General features: G+C 42.7%; 3 protein-coding genes across 6 annotated transcripts in view; 2 read left to right on the top strand and 1 right to left on the bottom strand.

The window, feature by feature from the left end:
• The window catches only part of LOC109036833 (octopamine receptor beta-2R), a 302738-nt gene that overhangs the window by 89045 nt on the left and 192244 nt on the right, over window positions 1–21449 (bottom strand). The window lies entirely within an intron of this gene.
• LOC140224393 (uncharacterized) lies at window positions 10493–12793 on the top strand. Its single transcript, XM_072299087.1, has one exon. It carries the CDS (start codon window positions 10493–10495, stop codon window positions 12791–12793), a length of 2301 nt encoding a protein of 766 aa, XP_072155188.1.
• Window positions 18368–20621, top strand: LOC109036840 (uncharacterized). Its single transcript, XM_019051231.2, has 2 exons — window positions 18368–19019; window positions 19941–20621. Exons 1-2 carry the CDS (start codon window positions 18451–18453, stop codon window positions 20224–20226), a joined length of 855 nt encoding a protein of 284 aa, XP_018906776.2. The 5' UTR covers window positions 18368–18450; the 3' UTR covers window positions 20227–20621.

Below are 21449 nucleotides of genomic sequence, written 5' to 3'. Positions count from 1 at the left end.
GCGGCGTGTGGTGACGAAAAATAAAAGGGATACTGTCGTCTTAATCAGGGTTTTTGGAACTTCCGTCCAAATTTTATCGTCTTATATTCTTTCTAAACTCCCCTCCCTCTTTACTACTGGCAGCACAATTAATAGATGGAAGAAGGGTAATAAAGAAGAAAAATGTTTGCGATTTTAGGGGGAAAAAACTGTCACCGCTGGAAAATTATCCATAGAATTTTATGGTTAAAATTCCAAACGCGCAATCCCCAAAAGTGCGACTGATGATTTGACGTACAGACATTTTTTTTTTAACAAGCTTCGAGTCCTGCTTTACCGGGTTCTAAACTGATCGAAGGTTGATATAAATTTCTAACTGGACTTCTTTATAACTCTTCCGCGTAAACAAATATGTTAAGATACGTGCTCAAAATTTTTTTCTCGAAGTATAATCTTCGGCCAGGTAGTGTAGGGACGCTACCCAAATTTCAGATGAGCGACGTTTTAATACATTCAATCAATTAAAGCATTTTTCCAAAAATCGACACCGTTACGATAAAAATGAAACATGGTTTGCTTCTTCGCCGGAATGGGTGACGCTGGGATAAAATAATGTCGCAATCACACGCTGAATGTAGAAGCTGAATGTGGCTTGAATGTGGAAGTCATCGGCCCGATGCCTGTATTGCCTGCATTATTATAGCAACGATTCTCAGCAACCCGAATTTGCTAAATTTCAGCCGTTGGGCGATGACTGTTGACTTCCACATTCAGCTGCTAAATTCAGCGTGTGATTGCGGCATAAGGGAGTGAGGGAAACATGCAAAGCAGCAAACAACAAACGATGTTTCATTACAACAACACCTTGATACAACTATTCGAGCTCCACGGATGTCCTTGTTGCATAAGCACGGCAGTGAAGGCATTTTTAATCTACAGGTTATATCTACAAATAATTAATCTACAAATTATATTTTTTGGATAGACAATTATTATGCGTCATTTCTTCCCTGGTAAAAATAAGCCATAAAGGCGATAGAGAAATCTTATGGCCGTCTGTTGGATTTTCTATAGCTTTTATAGCTGGCGATAGGATTTTCTTATCGCCCTTATGGCCGGCGATAAAAAGCTCTATCGCCACGAATGGCCGGCGATAGAAGGCTCAATCGCCGGCTATAGCCACGAATGGCCGGCGATGGAACGTTCAACCGCCGGCTATAGCCACGAATGGCCGGCGATAGAACGTTCAATCGCCGATTATAGCCACGAATGGCCAGCGATAGAACGTTCAATCGCCGGCTATAGCCACGTATGGCTGGCGAGAGAAAGTTCTACAGCCGGCGATAGAAAGTTCTACAGCCAGCGATAGCCACGAATGGCCGCGATAGAACGTTCTGCAGCCGGCGTTAGCCGTGAATAGTCAGCGATAGGACATTCAATAGCTGGCCACTTGTGGATAACGGCAATAACCATCCGCTGCCAAAACAGCCATCTGTAGCCGGCAACAGAATGTTCAGTATCCGGCGATTGGAAATACGCGTGTGCACGAGGGGCAATTAAAAAAGTAATTTTTTTCGAAAATCATCATAAGCGCCAGTGAATCTATCCTGGTTTCTTTTCTAAAAATATTTTTCTTCAATTTTTTCTCAATAATTCTTACTTTTCCAAAATTTGATTTGATTTTGATTTTTTTTTATTTGAATCGGCCATATACACTGTTAAAAATCGTTGATTCCGTCCAACGGAAAATCCGGATTGAGAATGAACAGGGGAGTGAGATTCAGCGCATAGGTGCTGAGATGTGTCGCATGAGTGCGCAAAGCACTCAGCACCGGAGCTTCAGTTGGGCCCTAAGTCACGCGCACCTAGGCTATCTCTCTCTCGCACTAGCGCTCTATACTGTCTCTTCTTCCCTTTAGGCCTACCAATCCAATGATGAAAATGAAAAATTTAAAGTTTAAATAAGTAAAATAATAGAATAGAATAGTGGAAATAATAGAGTAGCAGAAATAATAGAATTACAGAGACAACAGAAGAGAAATCAAATAAAGTAAATTAAATATATGATAAAATGAAGTCAAAGACTAAATTGAAGTAAAAAATTAGAGGGAGCAAGGAGATGAAGTAAAAAAATGAGGTGAAGAAAAAATAAAGTATAATGGAAGAAACTAAATGAGGTTAAAGAATAGAATGAATTTAAAAAGTAAACATGATGAAGTATTAAAATAAATTACAGTAAAAAATAAAACAAAATAAGGGAATAAGAAGTAAATAATTTAAGAAAAAAAATGAAGTACTTGAAAAAATAAAATAGAGTGAAGAAAAAAATAGAGTCAGCAAGGAAATAAATCAAGTAAAACGATAAAATAAATTTAAAAAATATAGTAAAGTAAAAAGTAAAATAAATACACGGACAAATCCAGGCAGATTGAAAATATCCTAGTTTCCCGTTCAAATCGACGTTAAATATCGGTTTTGCGTCACATGAAGGCAGCATCTGGTGTAGCTTAATGGTTAGGGTCTTCGGTTTGTGTTAGGCAGGTCCCGGGTTCAATCCCTAAGGTAGGTAAAAATGTCTAATCTTCAAAATCGGGTAAATTACGTCCCAGTAGTTTCATTATTATTATTTTTCATGGTTTCAAAATTTATTTCCACCATTAACCCTTTTCCACCATCCCCTAGCTGCGAACCCCTAAATTTTCTATAGCCGGCGATTGAGAATTCCTACAGCCAGCCATAGGAATTCTCAATCGCCGGCTATAGAAAATTCCTATCGCCAAAAGGCCATGTTTCAATTTACCATAGGATTTTTCCTATGGCCGGGCTATAGGTAATTTGTATGGCTTATTTTTACCAGGGTTGAAAATTTCGTTGGTTGTTCCTCTCTGTGAAAAATTTTCTACAAAAATTTCGAGCAATAATGTTGATTTTCCTTTTGAGAAAATGATAAGAGAGTGAGATTTTAAAATACCGCAAACGAGTTACGCGTTTGTGCAGTTCCTCCGTCGACAAGCACTTTAATTCAGCAAAGTGGCAATTTTGTAAGTTGGCTACTCTGTTCTTCCTCCATTTAAATACATTAAAAATATCGATTTGAGAAGTGGCAAGCTACCTACCCAGAATCGATTCTTTTTACATACATTCCCTGGTAAAAATTGGCGATAGGAGCTGCGTTTCAAAATACCATAGGAATTCTTATAGCCGGCTAAAGAAGGCAATGGAAAATCGTATAGCTGGCTGTAGAAAGCGGAGCAAATCATATAGCCGGGCTATACGAAGCGATAAAAAAAGTATACAGCCGGGCTATAGCTCCTAACGCCGGGCTTTACACTTTATCGCCATCGGCTATAAAAGGCTATGAGAAATTGTGTAGAAATTCGTGCGCTTTGGAAATCATTAAGTTTGATACGGAACCACCATAATATTTACAAAACACACATTATATTTTCCTTTAATACATATTTTTTTTCATCAATTAAAATGAGAATAATCCATACAGGATGTGCAAACATTTTAAAAGCATGGGTTGAAAAACGCTGACTCCACGAGATTATATATTGGAGCTTAACACAGAGCGGAGCGGCGTGCTGCCAGAGTTAAGCGCGCACTAGCGCCTACAAACCTAACAGGGATACTTCACGCATTGCGCAATGCTTGAAGTATCCCTGTTAGGTTTGTGGGCGCTAATGCGCTTTTCGCGCTGGCTACCTGCCCGCCGCGCCGCAGCGTGCCACGGCGCTTGAAGCAACTATTTCACACCAGAGGTATTGCACAGTATCATACGAAATTGAAGGCGCTCCAGGCTCGAGGCATCCTTCAAAAGTAAGCAACTTTCCGCGCAAAATAAATCAAGATACTACGGCCCAAAAATAAAGCGGTAGTCCAAAAACTCAATAAGTTCTAGCATCCGTCATTAGTAACATTTAGCCTACACTTTATCACCTGGCTGTTGCTTAATCGCCATCGGCTATAAAAGGCTATAAGAAATTGTGCATCCGGCTATAGAAGCTATTGAAAATCTTACAGCCGGCTTTAGGTCTATGGTATTTTGGAACACAGATTCTACTGCCAATTTTTACCAGAGTTTAAATGGAGGAAAACAGTGTTGCCAAATTTTGAGCATCACCACCGGTAAACAGACCATTTGAGGCAACGCCGCAAAAAGAAAATTGAAGGCGGTGGGTACGTGATCTTTATTCATCCTCTTTTACTCTCTTATGAGCTCAAGGTACGGAACCTTAGGCGCGTCTAGACGCGGCGTCCAGACGCTGATAAATCTGTCTAATGATTTTTGCGCGGGGACGGCACCTTAGCGGCGAAGAGACGCTGCGGAAAACGCCGAGCGAGGACGCTCCGATCTGTCTCGAACAGATCGGAGCGAAGACGCCGAGAAATTCCGCTCAGTCCGCTGCCTTTCCTACCGATTTTTGAATGTGTTTAGTTCGACAAACCCACGAATCGATCACAAAGGCCGTGAATTGATCGACAAAAGCCGCGAATCGATCGAAAATTCCGTGAATCGATCGACAAGAGCCGTGGATCGACCGACCCACCCGTGAATCAATCGACAAAAGCCGTGGATAGATCGACAAACCTGTGAGTCTATCGACAAACCTGTGAATCGATCGACAAACCTATGAGTCGATCGACAAACCTGCGAATCGATCGACAAACCTATGAGTCGATCGACAAACCTGTGAGTTAAACGACAAACCCGTGAATCGATCCACCAAGTTGTGAATCGATCGAATTACGTCGATTGGTTCACGTTTTGGTTTTTCGATCGATTCATGTCGATTGACTAGATACCGGTTTTCCTTTTAATTGTCAATCATTTCTCGTCTATCGATCCACATTTTTTGTCGATCGAATCGACATCCGTTTTTTAGTAATTTGTCCATCGATTGGTGTCGATCGATTCACGTTTTTATTTTTCGGTCGATTTTTGTCGATCGAATCCACACCCTCCTAAAAAAAAGGGCGCACAGCCATTTTCGCGGCCCAGAGCATACTGTCCGATCAACAAAAATTCGAGAAATTGACGGCGGACAGAACGGAAAAAATCCACAGATTCCGCTCCTAAGGTGCCGTGCTCCAAAATGTGAGCGTCTTCTCGCCCTCGACTCGGTAGCAGCATTTTCCGCCGGCGTCCAGGACGCCGCGTCCAGACGCGCCTAAGGTTCCGTAGCTTCAAAGCTACAACTTTATCTCAATATTCTCGAATTAAGCTTTGAGAATAAAGTTCCATTGTAACTGATCCATCGTAGAACTCTTGACCGATTCTGTGAAAAGGGATCTTAAATCTTCCGCCAGAAAATATTCCATTACTTTTTGCAAACACTTAACCACGTTTTTTTGACCTAAAAATTTTCGTCTTCAAACTAAGAGACTATTATTTTTTTCAAATTTTGAGAGTTTCGAGTCAGACTGACGACAAAATCTGCTAGTTTTCTTCTTCTATGAACGGTGTCGGATCACGATGAAAGTCGCTTCGTATAATTTGTCCCTTAAAAGCATCTCACAGGTAGCAGATAGCCGTTTTAAAAACTAACAGAGGCCGAACGCATGAAGAATCCACGCCTACGATGAAATGTTCAATACTCTTAAAACGCCGAATTTACACAGTGGAATCTCCTATAAGTTACGTTTTCCCGGGTAGGTACTCATGATTAAAAAAGTCAGTGGCGTGGCGTGCTTTGCGAGATATCGATTGATCGGCCATTTGAACCTATGGAAAAGTATCGATAAACAGGGTGTTCGCAGCGAACACCTTAAGAATCGATTATTTACCACAGCTTCAAATGGGGAAATATCGATAGATCGCAGCACGCCACGCCACTGAAAAAAGTTAAAAGAGGGCGAGGGGGCTTTTTAAAAGCCTCACATTTTCCTTTACTTGGATATTCAGCACGAATGCCGCTTAGGGCAGAAGGAGTCTCGCTTTCTTCAACGCAAGCAACGTTAGCGGGAGAACGCAAACAGGAGATTAAGGATATGAGTGAGGTACATAAAAGGGTGGGCGGAATCTATTTGAACTGTTTAAGGCGCAACAAATATTTGCTGTCCCTGGTTCTGCTTGCAGAGTATATGGAGGATTTCATGCTTCGATGACAGGTAGGCTTAAACTCAGCCTTTGGAAATCCAAATTCATTAAGACATACGATACAGTGTGAGTTTCAGGTGTTAATTTTAAATTTGAATGTCGTCGCAGGGAGAGGTACCATTTTGTACGAGACAATAGTAACTGCAGCCCCCACGCGGCAAAATGTGTACTCACTGCTGTTCTGTCAAAAATCGTCGTTCTCGATAGGGTACGTAGCGCCCCCCCCCCCCCCTCGTTCGCCCGTAGGAAGGAAAGAAAAAGGGAGGAATGAAAGAAGGAAGGAGCTGAGAAAAGAAGAAGAAAGGAAGCTTATTATTGGTAATTATTCACGACGAAATCGACTCAAACTACAATTGAGATGCTAATGAATTTCGAAAATTTGCGGAGGAAGCGTCCCCAAACTCACCTTACGCACCCCCCCCCCCCCCGTCAGAAGTGTCTAGATTTGCGTAAGTGAGGGTAAAAGAATAAGACTGCGTGATTCCTGTCGAAAATTTTGCGATTCTTGTATTGAGGAAATATTGTATCAACGGAATTTTCAGTCGATAATGTCAAACAGATTTCTAGTAATTGCGCGGTATGCGGATGAAAATTTTGCAGCGCTGAAATGTAGATGCGTTCGCTCGTCTGGGAAACGACGTCATGACGTCAATTTACGTGCACTTACAACTTTCCGAAAACGCTCGCATTTTGCACGTATGGGGGAAACTTTATAGTTTAAATCAATTATTTCAAATTAGATTTGTGGAGTTTTGAAGGGGAAAAAAACATCATCTTTGAAAATATCGTGACTGCTCTCTGCGGTAACACGATATCGTTCAGCGGCGAAGCGTGAACGATCGATTATCAGTATTTCCCCATTCGAAGCTATAGTAGCGGAATCGAGTATTACGGTTTTTGTTGCGAACACCTGTTTATCGATCTTTCTCCACAGGTTTCAATGGCAGATCAATCGATATGTCGCAGGCAATTAGCGATCGCCGGCAATTTGCAAGCGGTTCACATGTTGTTTCAATAAATCGCATTAGTGTGCATAGGCATAATGCAGTTATTAAGGGTTGCGGTCTTCAAAAGTATGAACTTGGCTTGAAGCGCCTTCATTTTTTGTGATACTCTACGCTTTGTCACGATGTTAGTTTAGTTGCCTGTCCGATCTCAACCCAACTAATGTCACGGAGTTCACTGCACGCTCTTCTGGGTTTTTAAGGATGGAAAAGTGTGTATTCATATTATAGGCAACATATTCAGCACTCTAATCTTGTTCTTTTATTTTTGAATTTTATGATTTTCTGTGTTTATTTACCACTGGCTTGTGAATTGCCGGCGATTGCCAATTGCCTGCGACAGATATACTGCAAAGCACGCCACGCTGCTGGCATCGTTGGCTTGGTTACCGGACCAGCCGTCGATCTCATCCAAATATCCTATTTACGGTGAAATTTTGGCAACTACGCACGTAACGGTATAAGTAACTTTCTTCGTGGTCAGAATCAGTTTTGTGGCGTGCTTTGCGATTTATTGATTGATCTGCCATTTAAACCTATAGAAAAAAATCGATAAAAAGGGTGTTCGCAACGAACACCTGAATTATCGATTCTTTAACATAGCTTCAAATGAGGAAATATCGATAATCGATCATTCACGCCTCGCCTTTGGTTAGAAACCTCAATGCAGAAGTTAGTAAGAATTCTCGAGGAATGAGGAGCTTGGATATAAGTTTGCGATGTCACAGCCAAAGAGTGCCTGAGCAGAACACTCGACCATTTTCATCGCTAAAGGACGTATCTATAATTCAACATAAGCCCCAAAAAGCATGGAGTTATACGGAGCGCAGGGCTCACGTGAAAATGAAGGTAAGCCCTTACGTCAGAGGGGAGACGAGTTTTGTGCGGACATTGCGGAAAAGTGTGACTCCTGCAAAATACGCGTGCTCTGCGGAATCCTCGATAGAATTCTGCGCTGCGCGAGTGAGATCATTGTGAGGGCCCGGTCAATCTGGAAAGTTTGAAAAGTTTGTGCCCTCCTCAGCAGAAAGATTTGAGTCGAGCTCGAAGGGATTACACGAGTTACGTGTTTCATGTCGTCTCAACTTGTATTTTCCGGTGGTATAAAATAGACTTTTCCTCTTTTTTTTTACAGGGTGAAACCTTTTCTAAAAACATGATTAGGGGCCGTTCCTAAATTACGTATTGCTAAATTTGCAGTTTTTTTGCATTTCCTACCCCCTTGTGACACTTCGCAACCTCCGTAATTTTGTGCTAGACCCCCTAAAAATTACGTAACGCTTGCTCGGACCCCCTCTCCATTTTGATTAAAAATAATCTAAATGTCACCTCACATTTACTGAACGGATCGGAGTTTCTATTTAGTGATGAAAGGTTTTAAGTCAAAAGTTTAGTCAAGAAAAGAGAATATTTTCGAGATGCTTTAAAACTTATAAAAGCGACCGACGACAAATTCTAAAGAAACTCGAAAATTGTATTTTGCAGCGCCCTATTCCCGGATGAAGTCGTGATTTTTCTGTGTTTTTCAGCTGATTCGGTTGTTCTTGATTTAAGTGCTAAAAATCCACTTTAAAACATTAAAAATACTATTAATAATAAAACCTACATCTTAGCAACTGACCTTCAAGTTAGGATTTATTGGACCGCGTTGAGCAGAAAAGAACCGAGCCACATCAGCTATTGCCACATTTTAGCGGGAAGTTTATTTTTTTTTTACATAAAATGGTTTTTTTCGAATTTGTGTGCAAAAATTAGTGAATTTTCTGCATAGTACAACGCAAATTCCTTGAAAGTTTTGAAGGAATCCGTGCAAACGACCTCTTGTAAAAAATTAATGTTCCCAGTTAAATTTGACAATGAAGAGTTTGCAGGTGTCTTAAATTTTGTAAATGTCATGTTTAAAATGATACTGCTGGGAAAACTGAGTACTAAGATATCGTTGGTTTCTAAATTGGACGACTATTGTAGAAAATATGACAAAATAACCTAATCTGCTAAAATACACGTGTTTAAATGGAAAACGCTGCCAGATGACGTCATAAGTTGGCACATTTTCTCACTTTTAAATCTATCTGTCTCCAATTTCCAATGTCAGAAAAAAATTGTGAAAAATATTGCGAACTCACAATCAGCTCATTGGGCACTCTCAGATGAAGCAATCAGATTCATGTGTGCGAATTCTCCATCGCTGATATGGCTTGGTTCCTTTCTGCTAAATGTAATCCCGTTAAAACTGAATTATTCGGGAAACCATGTGGTCGTTCCTTTAAATAAAAAATGCAACTCCATTATGGAATGAGCCTTGATGTCCATCTGACTTCATGGTTTCCAGCGCTCTAATGAAAATTGAGTTACGCTCTTACGCCAGGGGGGCGACCACGAGGGTGGCTGTTAACGCCGCAACGATTTTCCGGCATTAACGTAACTAGCCGGCGGCTATGTTACGCAACTTGCGCAACTTGGCAGCCATGCCGCCGTGACTCGGCGACCGGTCCAACCGGTTACGTAAGTCCGTCCGATCCGCGGCGCGGCTCCCGGCCGCGTCCGACGCGTCCACGCGTGTCGTCTATAAAAAGGCAGCCGCCAGGCGTGCGGTCATCACTCGATCATCGCTCTTCGATCAGTCAAGTCCTCTGCTTGCGCTCCTGATCAAGGCTCTCTTCATTCGATCAACGCTGCTCCTCCAGTGAAGACCTTCTCTCTCTCTTTTACCCGGCTGAGCATCTCGGCTGGGACCTCTCTCTTTTTTTCTCTCTCTTTTTACCCGGCTGAGCATCTCGGCTGGGACCTCTCTCTTTCTTTCTCTCTCTTAGACCCGACTGAGTTTCTCGGTTGGGAAAATACTTCTCTTTCCTCTTTTTCTTCTCAACGCGGCTGAGTATCTCGGCTGGTAGCCCTTCTGAGTATCTCGGTGGGATTTTCTTTCTTCCTCTCTTTTCTCATCTCGGCTGAGTATCTCGGCTGAGCTCTCTCTCTCTCTCTCTCATCTCGGCTGAGTATCTCGGCTGAGCTCTCTCTCTCTCTCTCATCTCGGCTGAGTATCTCGGCTGAGCTCTCTCTCTCTCTCTCTCATCTCGGCTGAGCATCTCGGCTGAGCTCTCTCCCTCTCCCTCTCCTCTCATCGCGGCTGAGTTTCTCGGCTGGTAGCCCTTCTGAGTATCTCGGTGGGACCTTCCTCCCCCCTCCTCTTTTCCTCAAAGGGCCATCGCTATGGACGTTGCGATCATCCGCGACCGCTAATCGTCCCCACCAGCTCTCCTCTTTTGAGAGCGCTCTCGGGCATACTCTAGCCCCTCCGCTCCTCTCACACGGGCGTAAACATTGGTCCCTCGGGCCGGATATTTTAAGTTATCTTAAAAATTCGGTGATTCAGCTCTAACGACTGCAAACCCACTCTCTCGTCGTCATGCCAGGAGACGATCCTCCGCCTCCCGGCTCCTCTCTTGAGGGAAAGATGACCTCTATCATTAAACGTCTCAGATCGATCCGCGATAGTTTTCGGGACACCTTAACCCCAGAAAACGCGGAAACCTTGCGGCCTACCTACAATCGCCTCTCTACTCTGCAAGACCGCCTCGATGAATACGGCGATCAAGCTGTGGAGCTGAACTCGACCATAGAGATCCAGCAACACCTAATCAACGTTGACGGCTTGCTGCAAGAAGGCGACAGGCTTGTAAGGGAAGCCCAGATGCATTTTCTCGCTAAAACTGAAAAGAGCACCTCGGCTTCGATGAACCGTTCCTCCAACTCAGGAGCCCCTCTCAGGCTCCCTAAGCTTGAACTCCCGGTTTTCAATGGCGAAGCGGAAGAATGGCGCTCTTGGTACAACGTCTTCCGTTTAGCCGTTCACCGCAATGAAAATTTGAACGCCGTTGAAAAGTTCAGCTATCTTCTCAAATACACTAAGGGAGAGCCCCATAGCATGATCAAAGAACTTGATCTTACTGAAGGCAACTACACTGTCGCCTGGGGCCTCGTAGTGAAAAGATATCAATCCGACCGCCGGCACATCTTTCTGCATTACAACGGTCTGCTCGATTTGCCTGAAGCTAAGAAAGGAAAGCAAATCTCTGTGCTACTCCACAAAATCCGAGAGCACACTCAAGCTCTAGAGGCAGTAGGCCATCCTCCCTCCGCCTACGACGGAATTTTAGTGGCTTCCGTTATGAGGAAACTCTCTGACAACTTGGCCAGTCGATTCGAAGACTATCGCCGAGATACACGCGATCCTAACGTGACTATTTCGAGCATCCACACTGAATATCCCAAGGTGCAGGAACTCCTAGACTTCCTCGAAAGAGAGTCCGTAGCCTTCGAAGAACGGCCTTCCGCCCGAGCCTCAAAGACGGAAACCAAGGTCGAGACCAAGGCTCTGGTCTCGGTTCCCTCTTCCAGCGCCCCATCTACGACGCATGAAGAAAAGGCTAAGCCTCACAACAAAAATGAGCAAGCCTCTCACCGGCTACCTCCTGAAGATCCTCCAAAGCAGCAGAGTAAGCCCAGCAAGAAATCTCAAGAGCCAAGACTCCAAAAGTGCCCTGAATGCTCGGAGAGCCATCGACTGACCTGGTGTCCGGCGTTCAAACGGAAATCTCCTGCCGACAGACAAAGGTTCGCCCGCGAAAAAGGACTCTGCAACAATTGCCTGTCCAAACACGACCCGGGCACTCCCCGTTGTCCGTCTGACAACACATGCTGGGTGTGTCAGCAGAGACATAACACCCTACTCCATGGCGCCGAAGAAAAGTCCTCGGAGCCATCATCTAAGATCATGGTCAGTCAGGGTCCCAGCTCAACTGTCCTGCTTGCAACCGTGCAGGTGAGGATAAAAACCAAAGGCGGTTCTCACATCGTTAGAGGTATCCTCGACAGTGCCGCCCAAGGCACGTTCCTCACTTACGAATGCGCCAAAAGAGTCGGCCTAAAACTAATTTCTGGCCCTGATGAGGTCAGTGGGATCTCTGGATCGGTTGTGCAGACCTACGGGTACGGTCACGCCACCGTCTTTGGCCTAGGACAGCGTACCATCTCGAAGAATCACCGCATGGTCGTGGTCGACCGCATCACCAATCCCACCCCATCAACCGCCATCGCCCAGGCAGTTCGGCAGCGAGTTCAAGGGTGGACTCTAGCGGATCCATCGTTCGATGCCGTCGGTCCCGTCGACATACTCATAGGCGCGGACCTCTTTCCATACATAGTCCAGGGCGCGCCAGTTCCCTTGGGTCCAGGACTACCCGTTGCGATAGAGACGACCCTCGGATACGTCCTCATGGGCCCAACGCCAACCTTCGGCCCCAACCCCAAGGTGCTGCTATCTTGCCTATCCACAAAGGATCAAACTCCAACTCCAAGTCCAACAACCCAACAACTCCAACAACCAGCAACTCGGCTGACAGCCCTACTGAAGAGGCTGGGTTCATTCCTCATCTCACTGGGTTTACTCCACCTCGCGCCGATGCCCGCGCCCCCGCGGCCCGCGGCAACGACTCCAACGCGACCCACACCCATCACAGTGCCAGCCCCACCCGCACCGGTCGCGGAACCAGACCAACCCACATCCGTCGCGGCTTCAGACCCCTCGCTGCAAGGCTCGACCAGCGGCGCCACCATCCGCTCCGGGTGGCTGTCGAAGAAAGCAAAAAAGGCGGCTCAGAGGTCCCTTAAACGGGCAATCGAGCACGACCACAAGAAATCCTTTTAATGTGTTCTTGTTTTATTGCTTCATATTTATCTCTACTCATCGAAATCTATGTAGTTCAAAACCTTTCAATCTCTATTAAATCTTTAATTAACCAAATTTAGACAACCTAGGCTCTCAATTCATACTATTAACAAGCTACCAAACTTCAGCTCTTCTTTGAACCCATCGGTTCAAGGCGGGGGAAAATGTTAACGCCGCAACGATTTTCCGGCATTAACGTAACTAGCCGGCGGCTATGTTACGCAACTTGCGCAACTTGGCAGCCATGCCGCCGTGACTCGGCGACCGGTCCAACCGGTTACGTAAGTCCGTCCGATCCGCGGCGCGGCTCCCGGCCGCGTCCGACGCGTCCACGCGTGTCGTCTATAAAAAGGCAGCCGCCAGGCGTGCGGTCATCACTCGATCATCGCTCTTCGATCAGTCAAGTCCTCTGCTTGCGCTCCTGATCAAGGCTCTCTTCATTCGATCAACGCTGCTCCTCCAGTGAAGACCTTCTCTCTCTCTTTTACCCGGCTGAGCATCTCGGCTGGGACCTCTCTCTTTTTTTCTCTCTCTTTTTACCCGGCTGAGCATCTCGGCTGGGACCTCTCTCTTTCTTTCTCTCTCTTAGACCCGACTGAGTTTCTCGGTTGGGAAAATACTTCTCTTTCCTCTTTTTCTTCTCAACGCGGCTGAGTATCTCGGCTGGTAGCCCTTCTGAGTATCTCGGTGGGATTTTCTTTCTTCCTCTCTTTTCTCATCTCGGCTGAGTATCTCGGCTGAGCTCTCTCTCTCTCTCTCTCATCTCGGCTGAGTATCTCGGCTGAGCTCTCTCTCTCTCTCTCATCTCGGCTGAGTATCTCGGCTGAGCTCTCTCTCTCTCTCTCTCATCTCGGCTGAGCATCTCGGCTGAGCTCTCTCCCTCTCCCTCTCCTCTCATCGCGGCTGAGTTTCTCGGCTGGTAGCCCTTCTGAGTATCTCGGTGGGACCTTCCTCCCCCCTCCTCTTTTCCTCAAAGGGCCATCGCTATGGACGTTGCGATCATCCGCGACCGCTAATCGTCCCCACCAGCTCTCCTCTTTTGAGAGCGCTCTCGGGCATACTCTAGCCCCTCCGCTCCTCTCACACGGGCGTAAACAGTGGCAATGATGTGTAACTTAACCGGGCTAAACTTCCAGAGCAAGTCGTTCGTAAGTACTTTAACATAACAAAGAGGTTCGTAATCTTATCACCGGCAATCATAGAATAATTGTAAGCCACAAAGGATCAATTCCTTATGAAAGAATCAGCAGGGTAACGGTTATTTACAAACGGAAATAAACCGAGGATCGGGATTATCTGGGTCAATGCGTCGCTCCTCTGGCGTAAGGGCGTATCTCAATTTCCACATGAGCCCCAGAAAGCACAGAGTTAAAGGGAGAACAGGGCTCGCGTGGAAATCGTGATACGCCCTTACGTCAAAGGAGCGACGAATAGACGCGACGGGCTACGCTGTATGCGACGTTGTTGATAATGTCCATGTTGAATATGCAACCATTCTTGCTCAACGAACATCCGTGTTGCATTGTGCGCGATAGAATGCGTTTTAGAGTTTATTTCTATCACTGTTTCGCTACCGAAAGGATGATTTTATCGCTCCGGAGGGGTCGATTTACATTCTCAGGTGCTCAGCATTATTGCATTTTTTGTACCGCAGCGTTTTTAATTTATTGGATTCATCGGCTTCCTCCTTTTTAAAATTTGTCTTTTACTTTGAACTTGAAGGCTATTCTGCCGAACTAGGGAAAAACGCCAAAAGAATTGCCAAATTTCCCCCAGTAATATGTGTTTATTTATGAGGAATTATGAAAGATCCCTTCTAAAATTTTTAGATGATTTAATTTTTAATTTAGATGAAATTTAGATAAATTTTAGATGATTAAATTTTCTGTTATTATAAGCTTCCACTTAAACCTTGGTTCGATGGTCGAATCGAATACCGAAAACGGTGCGGGAATCAGCGGTTATTTTGTCATCCTCTTTTCAAAAGAATCTGCATTATCGTTCTCCCGTAAAAAAAAAAAAAAAAAAAAAAAAAAAAAAAAATCATCCGATGCTTGTCGTGACGTGGTTTTTTTCTGCTCAATCCAACCCATTTTGTACTAAATATTATCCACGTCATATTTTTTTAAGTTAATCGCACCGTAAATTTTCAAAACGGATCTAATGGAAATGGAAGACGTTGCATTTTTGCCAGATGTAACACAACTGCCAAAAATTCCCGTTATAAACGATACTTTTTTTACTTAATTTGACAATACTATATCCGAGCGAAAGCTTTTGAAAATTCACAATTCAGCTACTGCATGCCACGAATTTACCTATGGATGGCCTCAATTTTGAAAAAAAAAACACCACAGTCTGGTCTGGTACGCACGCCACTTCACTGTCATGTTTCTCGAGATTCACGCCTTATTGTGAATTGACGCACGGTTATTTTTTACTACATGGTGTTTTTCAAGAATCTAATCGGAGCATGTTACTATTTTGCATTTTCGTGGCTCTAAATTGCTCCCCAAAATACGGTAAGAAATAAACATTTTTGATTTTATAATTAAACTGATGTTCTTTTTGTATTTTGTGTGTCCTTTTGTGCCTACTGGTAAGTATTAATTCTCACAAAACTTGGTTGAAATAATACATTAAATATATTCTCGTTTAAACTTTGAGTAAATACTTTTCAAAGGAGAAAATAATTTGAAAATAATTGCATAGCGTTACAAACACAATACATCCGATACATATTCTGTGCGACGCAGTGGCGTGGCATGAATAATCGATTATCGATATCTCGCCATTTGAAGCTATGGTAAAGAATCGATTACTAAGGTGTTCGCTGCGAACACCCTGATAATCGATCTTTTTTCATAGGTTTAAATGGCATAACAATCGATATATCGCAATTCACGCCACGCCACTACATAAAAGCCGCTTCCGCAGCCCTGTCTGGCGTTCTGTGACACCTAGCCGCTCAAGTCACCTATTTCAGGGAGTTGGCATTCCCTTATGAACCCCTTTTCTCTACCCTTTTACCAGGTGTCCCCTTCGTATCCTCCCACGAAGAATCCAGTCAAACATCAATGAGGAGATACGCTTAAATTTGAAGTTTCTCTAGCTAGACTTGAAAAACGAGTTTTTTGCATAAGTATAATAGGCACGCCTGCTTTACGCGCAATGAAAAATTCGCAACTTGCTTTGTACAGCAATTTGTATTTCAATATGCGGTTTTATACTGGTATCCCCATTGACTTTTGTGATTAGCTTCTCGCGGAATTTACTGATCTGTGATCTACAATCCCGTTATATGCCTATCCGCAATCAAGTGGTCATGATGTTTTTCGAATCATTTATTTGAGTTTCGACGATGAAACTGCAAAAATGCGTATACCGCTTGCGGTGTTTTGAAATCTCCGCTTCTATTTTATTTTTTAAAAGGAGACCAAACTAATTCCATGGTTTGAAGTTTTCACAGAACATTCTTCATATAAAGATGAAAAATCACGGAAATGTTTAAAAAATGACGTTCAGTAGTTTTCCATGTAAAAAACAAAATATGACGGACGTCTGCAACGCCGCAAACTGAGATACGCATTTCTGCAGTTTCACCATCGGTTTTGAAACGCAATTTTGGTATTTGATGTATATGTGCCATTTTTCCGGGAAGCTCCTCAATCGGGTTTTTTTTTATTCCTGTAGAAACCCTCCTAAGTTTCGGCGAGAGAGAACTTTGAACAGAATGAGTAATCCGTGGAAAAAACCCAATGCAGCAACTGCTTCATTTTTTCTATAGAAAAATCAACTTGCTTTACTTTTTAGATCCATGACGTAAACGCTCCACCACCTGTTATGTCACTGAATGAACATAAACATTTTCCGTTGAATTTTCCTCGAAATGATCATTTAGTTCATGTCCCGCCACCAGTAGATCCATATTTGGGTTGTACATTGTTTGCTCATTGAAATTATTCAAGGGAAATTCCTTCGTCGTTGAGAATAACGCGCAATTGGTATATACTTCTTATAAATACCCATGAGTACACCCTAATGTTAGTACTCATGCACTAAAAGTAGACTTTCCATGTATTAGAACTAATGAATTCAGTGAAATTATTATATGTTCGCAATTCAACTAAAAAAGCCCCAATCAATTGGCACCTCAAAGTAGTCACGCATCATGTATGAGAACAAAGTCTATAAAACGTAATTATTCAATCCAAGAACGGCGCACTTCGAAAAATATTTGTGCTTTGTCTTTTACTTTCAGTCAATACAGGCCTACAAACTAACTTGCTCAAAATTTGTGTTAACTTTTCATGATGGAGTTGATTTTTGTACAAAAATCGAAGGAGAGGCAAAGATCAACAGGAATTTTCTGTGAGCCCCACCTCATTTGAATCTTCAAATTATTCGTAATTATTTTCCTGGTGTTGTAAATGCTGTGAATAAAAATGTTGATTTTTGAGAAAGTTAGCAGGAGGAGAAAATATTGATTATCTTTTTAGGTAGCTTGTTATTTCTGCAAAATTAGGTGACCCCTGCTCTACGCGAAAAAGTACTTTGGTTCACATCATTTCAGATTGAGCCGGCGACCAGCTATATCAGAGCTGCGGATTGATTGTTAGGTTATCGAATAACCTGAATCGATAAATTGCGTTGCTAGGATAGGAATTTATCGATCACAGTCATTCAATAACGAATCGATATATAACATGAATCGATAAATTGCGTTGCTAAGATAGGAATTTATCGATCACGGTCATTCAATAACGAATCGACGTATGACATGAATCGATAAATTGCGTTGCTAAAATAATTCAATAACGAGTTAACAATCCAGGCGGAGGTATTCTTCGAACTTATGGGCACAATAACAAACCGAGAATATTGCACCAAACCATAGTTACATCGGTTCAAACCCGTGGTTTTGAGATTAAGAGTATTAAAAATTAGAATCTGCTATGTTTAAGGTACACAGCTGCTGGACTTGGGTGCAATTTAACGCTCTGTATTCGCACTTTGATAAACTATGACAATCACAACTTTTTTAGGGCTTGAAAGAGATTTTTCTCTCAGAATCTCAAAATCTGTCTTTCCCCTGCTCAAATTGAATACAATACCTCAATTTTGCCCAATGAATTAAACGACTCACAATTTACTGTAAGAAACTAGCGACTTTTCTGTTGAAATCTCTAAATCAGATTTTTTGACCTGACAAAAATTTCTTTTTGGAAACCAAACGAATCGCCTGTCATTTTTAAATAAATTAAGACAAGTCGAAACGAAGTAAGATTACTGGGAAGTGATATTAGATCAAATTCGTTAACTTGAGTTTTAAACATTAACCTTTAAAAATCTTTCTTAAAACTTTTTAAAAATCTATTAATTTTGGTAAGTTGATACCTAAATTACAGATTTATTTAAACCATATGATAAGATTAATGTGTCAATTAAAGTTAGAATTTTTTAGAGTTAGAGTTTTTTTTTGGTTTCCTCTGTAAACCGCAAGGTCTTTTAACCGTGGACAGTCACATGCAAAAAAATTGGAAAATCATATTCTGTGATCTCGAAGCTTCCTTTTCTGCTTCTGTTTTGCAGGAGCACGGGCAAATTTGACATTGGCAACGGTCGCTCTTCTCTGTATGATCGGGCCTAGCAGTCAGATGAAAAGAACAAGTAGTCAAGTAGTCAGTCAAGTAGTGAGAAACGAGGACGGTGAGACGCAGGACTGCGGATTTACCGCACTGAACACCGGACTGAAAACCTTAAAAGAAAGGCTCTGGCTCGGGGGGAAGCAGGAAAAAATCATCCCGATCGAAAAACCGTTTGATCAGTGCTGGAAGAAGCTTAATCTATACGACTCGAAGACGAAGTTCAAGAAAGGTGACCTCCTCGTCTCGCCGCACGGACGACTCATGCTCGCCATCGGCAAGACGCACTACGTGAGACTCCCGTGGAGCTATTCGTTTTGGCAGAGCTACACTTGGCTCATCAAACTCGAGATCCCGATCAAGAAAGAGAAGGACGGCAAGGAAAGTTTCGTCTGGAAGATGTTGGACCCGCCCCAGGAATACAATCCGAATCGAGCTGTGGCGCTAGCCAAACTCCTTCTGGGCAAGAAGCTCCCTTTCTACTACTGCACCTGCCACGATTTCCACTGGATGGATTACATATGCTACGACAAGGTCCAGAAAAACGCCCTTAATTACAGGTAAATAATGTAATGACCGTAATATTGCAACGCTGCCGTTTTTTTTTCGGACAGTTTCGTTGAACAGTTTCTCTGTAAAAAATAAAAAGGCGGCGGTAATTTCTAAACGTCGCATGACGCACTTGTGATACTTTGGATGGGAGGCGATGACATGATATTCTCATATAACAGACAGTCAAATTGGACTTATTTCTGCATAGAAAAAAATTGATGGTGCTGACGACAGAACCTTCTGTTCACAGGGCTCATGAAGTTTCTTTGTTACACTTAAGGACTTTTTCTGTTATGAGAACAGAACTTCGGTCGTGGGAACAGAGTACTCAGTCCTCATGACGGAAGTTTCTGTGACAGTTACAAAAGAAGTGCAGAAGCCCTGTGAACAGATTTTTTTTTTTTTCAGTGTGCTAAACTGAACAAGAGATGTGTGGGAAAATTGCTCGTGGTGAGCTGCATAAGGAACAATGTAAAAGTGGGTGTGATTCATTTTGGGGGAATGGAAAAGCGGGATTCTACATGCATTAAATCAAACGGAGCTAAGCGCCAACTGTATGCTAACTCATGAGCCGTGGGCATGTGACAAGAACGTTGTAAACAGGGCTCATGAATTGATGAGCCCGTGCCTGTCGCCAAGTTACCGCTGACGTCACGGGTGCTTTATAATTCCCATTCATTCTTACGGTCCGAGAACTGAGGAGCACACTCCTTCTTTCCCACCTGTCTCTGGTTCCGTTCAGCAGAAATACGTTGCATGAAAGCACTTTTCAAGAAAGTATGTTGACTAGTTTTTCAAAGGAAAAATAAAACATGATTGGAAATCTACAATGTCGGAAACGGGGATGCGTAGTTTTGCACCTTAGCTATCGACATGAAATTGTTGCCATCAAAATCAAAATGATCAATCAAAAATAATTTGTGTCACAGGTGCCCATTGGCTCGGTCTTTGAATGGCGTGAGAATTGACAAGGACCTTTACCTGGAGAATGCCCTCGGTAGACGTACATATGTGGATAGCTTAGCTACAGTGATCCTGGACGAGAATTTTGAACCGCTGCCTGAAGACCAACAACCGATAAAACCAAAAAGAGGAGGCCTGGTTCGCTTTGCGTCATCGAAAAATAATGGCGCGAAAACTGGAGCCAATGTGGACCGATCGAAATCAATGCTGGGAAATAGAGGCTTTGAATCTCCAGGCTCCATGAAAGATTAAGGGAACTGAGCTAGGGCATGTTTCAAAGCTATGCGAAAATTCATTTTTAAAGTTATGTTAATATTGCAAGTAGCGGCTCAAAAAATGTTTTGCGATGGTAATGGCTCTCCTTTTCGTTTCTAATAGTTCAATTGAATACAAAATCATTTCGTCGGAAAATGTTTTAGGTCGGAAAATCGATGATAACCTTTTCCGCCAAACAGCGTAGCGCTGGCCAAAGTGCAAAAACACATTTCTCGGTTTCAGGATATTCCGTCAACGATTTTTCGTCTGCACACCTAATCTATCCATTGGTTTACGTCTACGCGTGAAATAAGTAACAGTGACTTGGTTCAAGCGTCATATTTTAGTCCGTGCGCAAAATTATATTGACCATATCGAAATGAGAAAATTGAGAGAGAAGGAGGTGCTGTTATGATAACTCATTTTTTAAACGAAATGTTACTTTCTTCTTTTGATTCATCTTTTCAAACTGTCATTGGTGAACATTTGGTTTTATTTCTATTTATGAAGTTGTTGATACAACATTAACCTAATATATACTTTTTTAATGAAAATATCACTTCATTTTATATAAATTTGCATTTTTAAAACGCGGCAGATATTTGTACAACCTTTTCCAAGCGATACCAATCTTAATGAGCCGCAGAGGCGGATCCAGCAATTCGGCAACACTGAATTTCTTCCATTTAAACCTATGCTAAATGATCGATTCTTGTCGGAGCACCTGGCCCCTCCAAGAATCGATAAATTTCCATAGGTTTAAATAGAGAAAATACAGTGTTGCTACTTTGCTTGATCTTCCAATGATGAGTCGTGATTGTGTTAAAAGAAACTATACAAAAATGAATAAAAGGGGGAAAACAGCGAGAAGCACGAAATCTTTGGTTTTTACCCATTTGTACATCGATTTTTTAGAGTCCAATGCTTCTAATTTTGAACGTTTAGTTGCGTGTATACCACGCTGCTGTACAGTACAGGCACAAAATATAAAAGAAAAAATTAAAGGGCTTAAGAAATCATTAAAGTTGACACGGAATTACTTTCATATTTACAAAACACACATTATATTTTCCTTCAATACGTACAATTTTCCATCAATTTAAATGATATTAATCCATGCAGAGTGCGGAAACATTTCAAAATCATGAGTTGAAAAACACTGACTCCGCGAGTTTAAATATTAGAGCTTAACACAACGGAGCGGTGTGGTCCCAGCGCGG

Source organism: Bemisia tabaci, chromosome 4, assembly GCF_918797505.1.
Source record: "Bemisia tabaci chromosome 4, PGI_BMITA_v3".
Taxonomy (NCBI): Eukaryota; Metazoa; Arthropoda; class Insecta; order Hemiptera; family Aleyrodidae; genus Bemisia; species Bemisia tabaci.
Note: the sequence above shows the minus strand (reverse complement) of the source record. Positions and strands in the feature narration are given on the sequence as shown.

Bases quoted from the DNA above. Each gene is read 5' to 3' on its own strand.
- LOC109036840 (XM_019051231.2), top strand. From the start codon at position 18,451: ATGATCGGGCCTAGCAGTCAGATGAAAAGAACAAGTAGTCAAGTAGTC. The intron at 19,020-19,940 runs GTAAATAATGTA...TTTGTGTCACAG, and splicing joins AAAAACGCCCTTAATTACAG to GTGCCCATTGGCTCGGTCTT.
- LOC140224393 (XM_072299087.1), top strand. From the start codon at position 10,493: ATGCCAGGAGACGATCCTCCGCCTCCCGGCTCCTCTCTTGAGGGAAAG.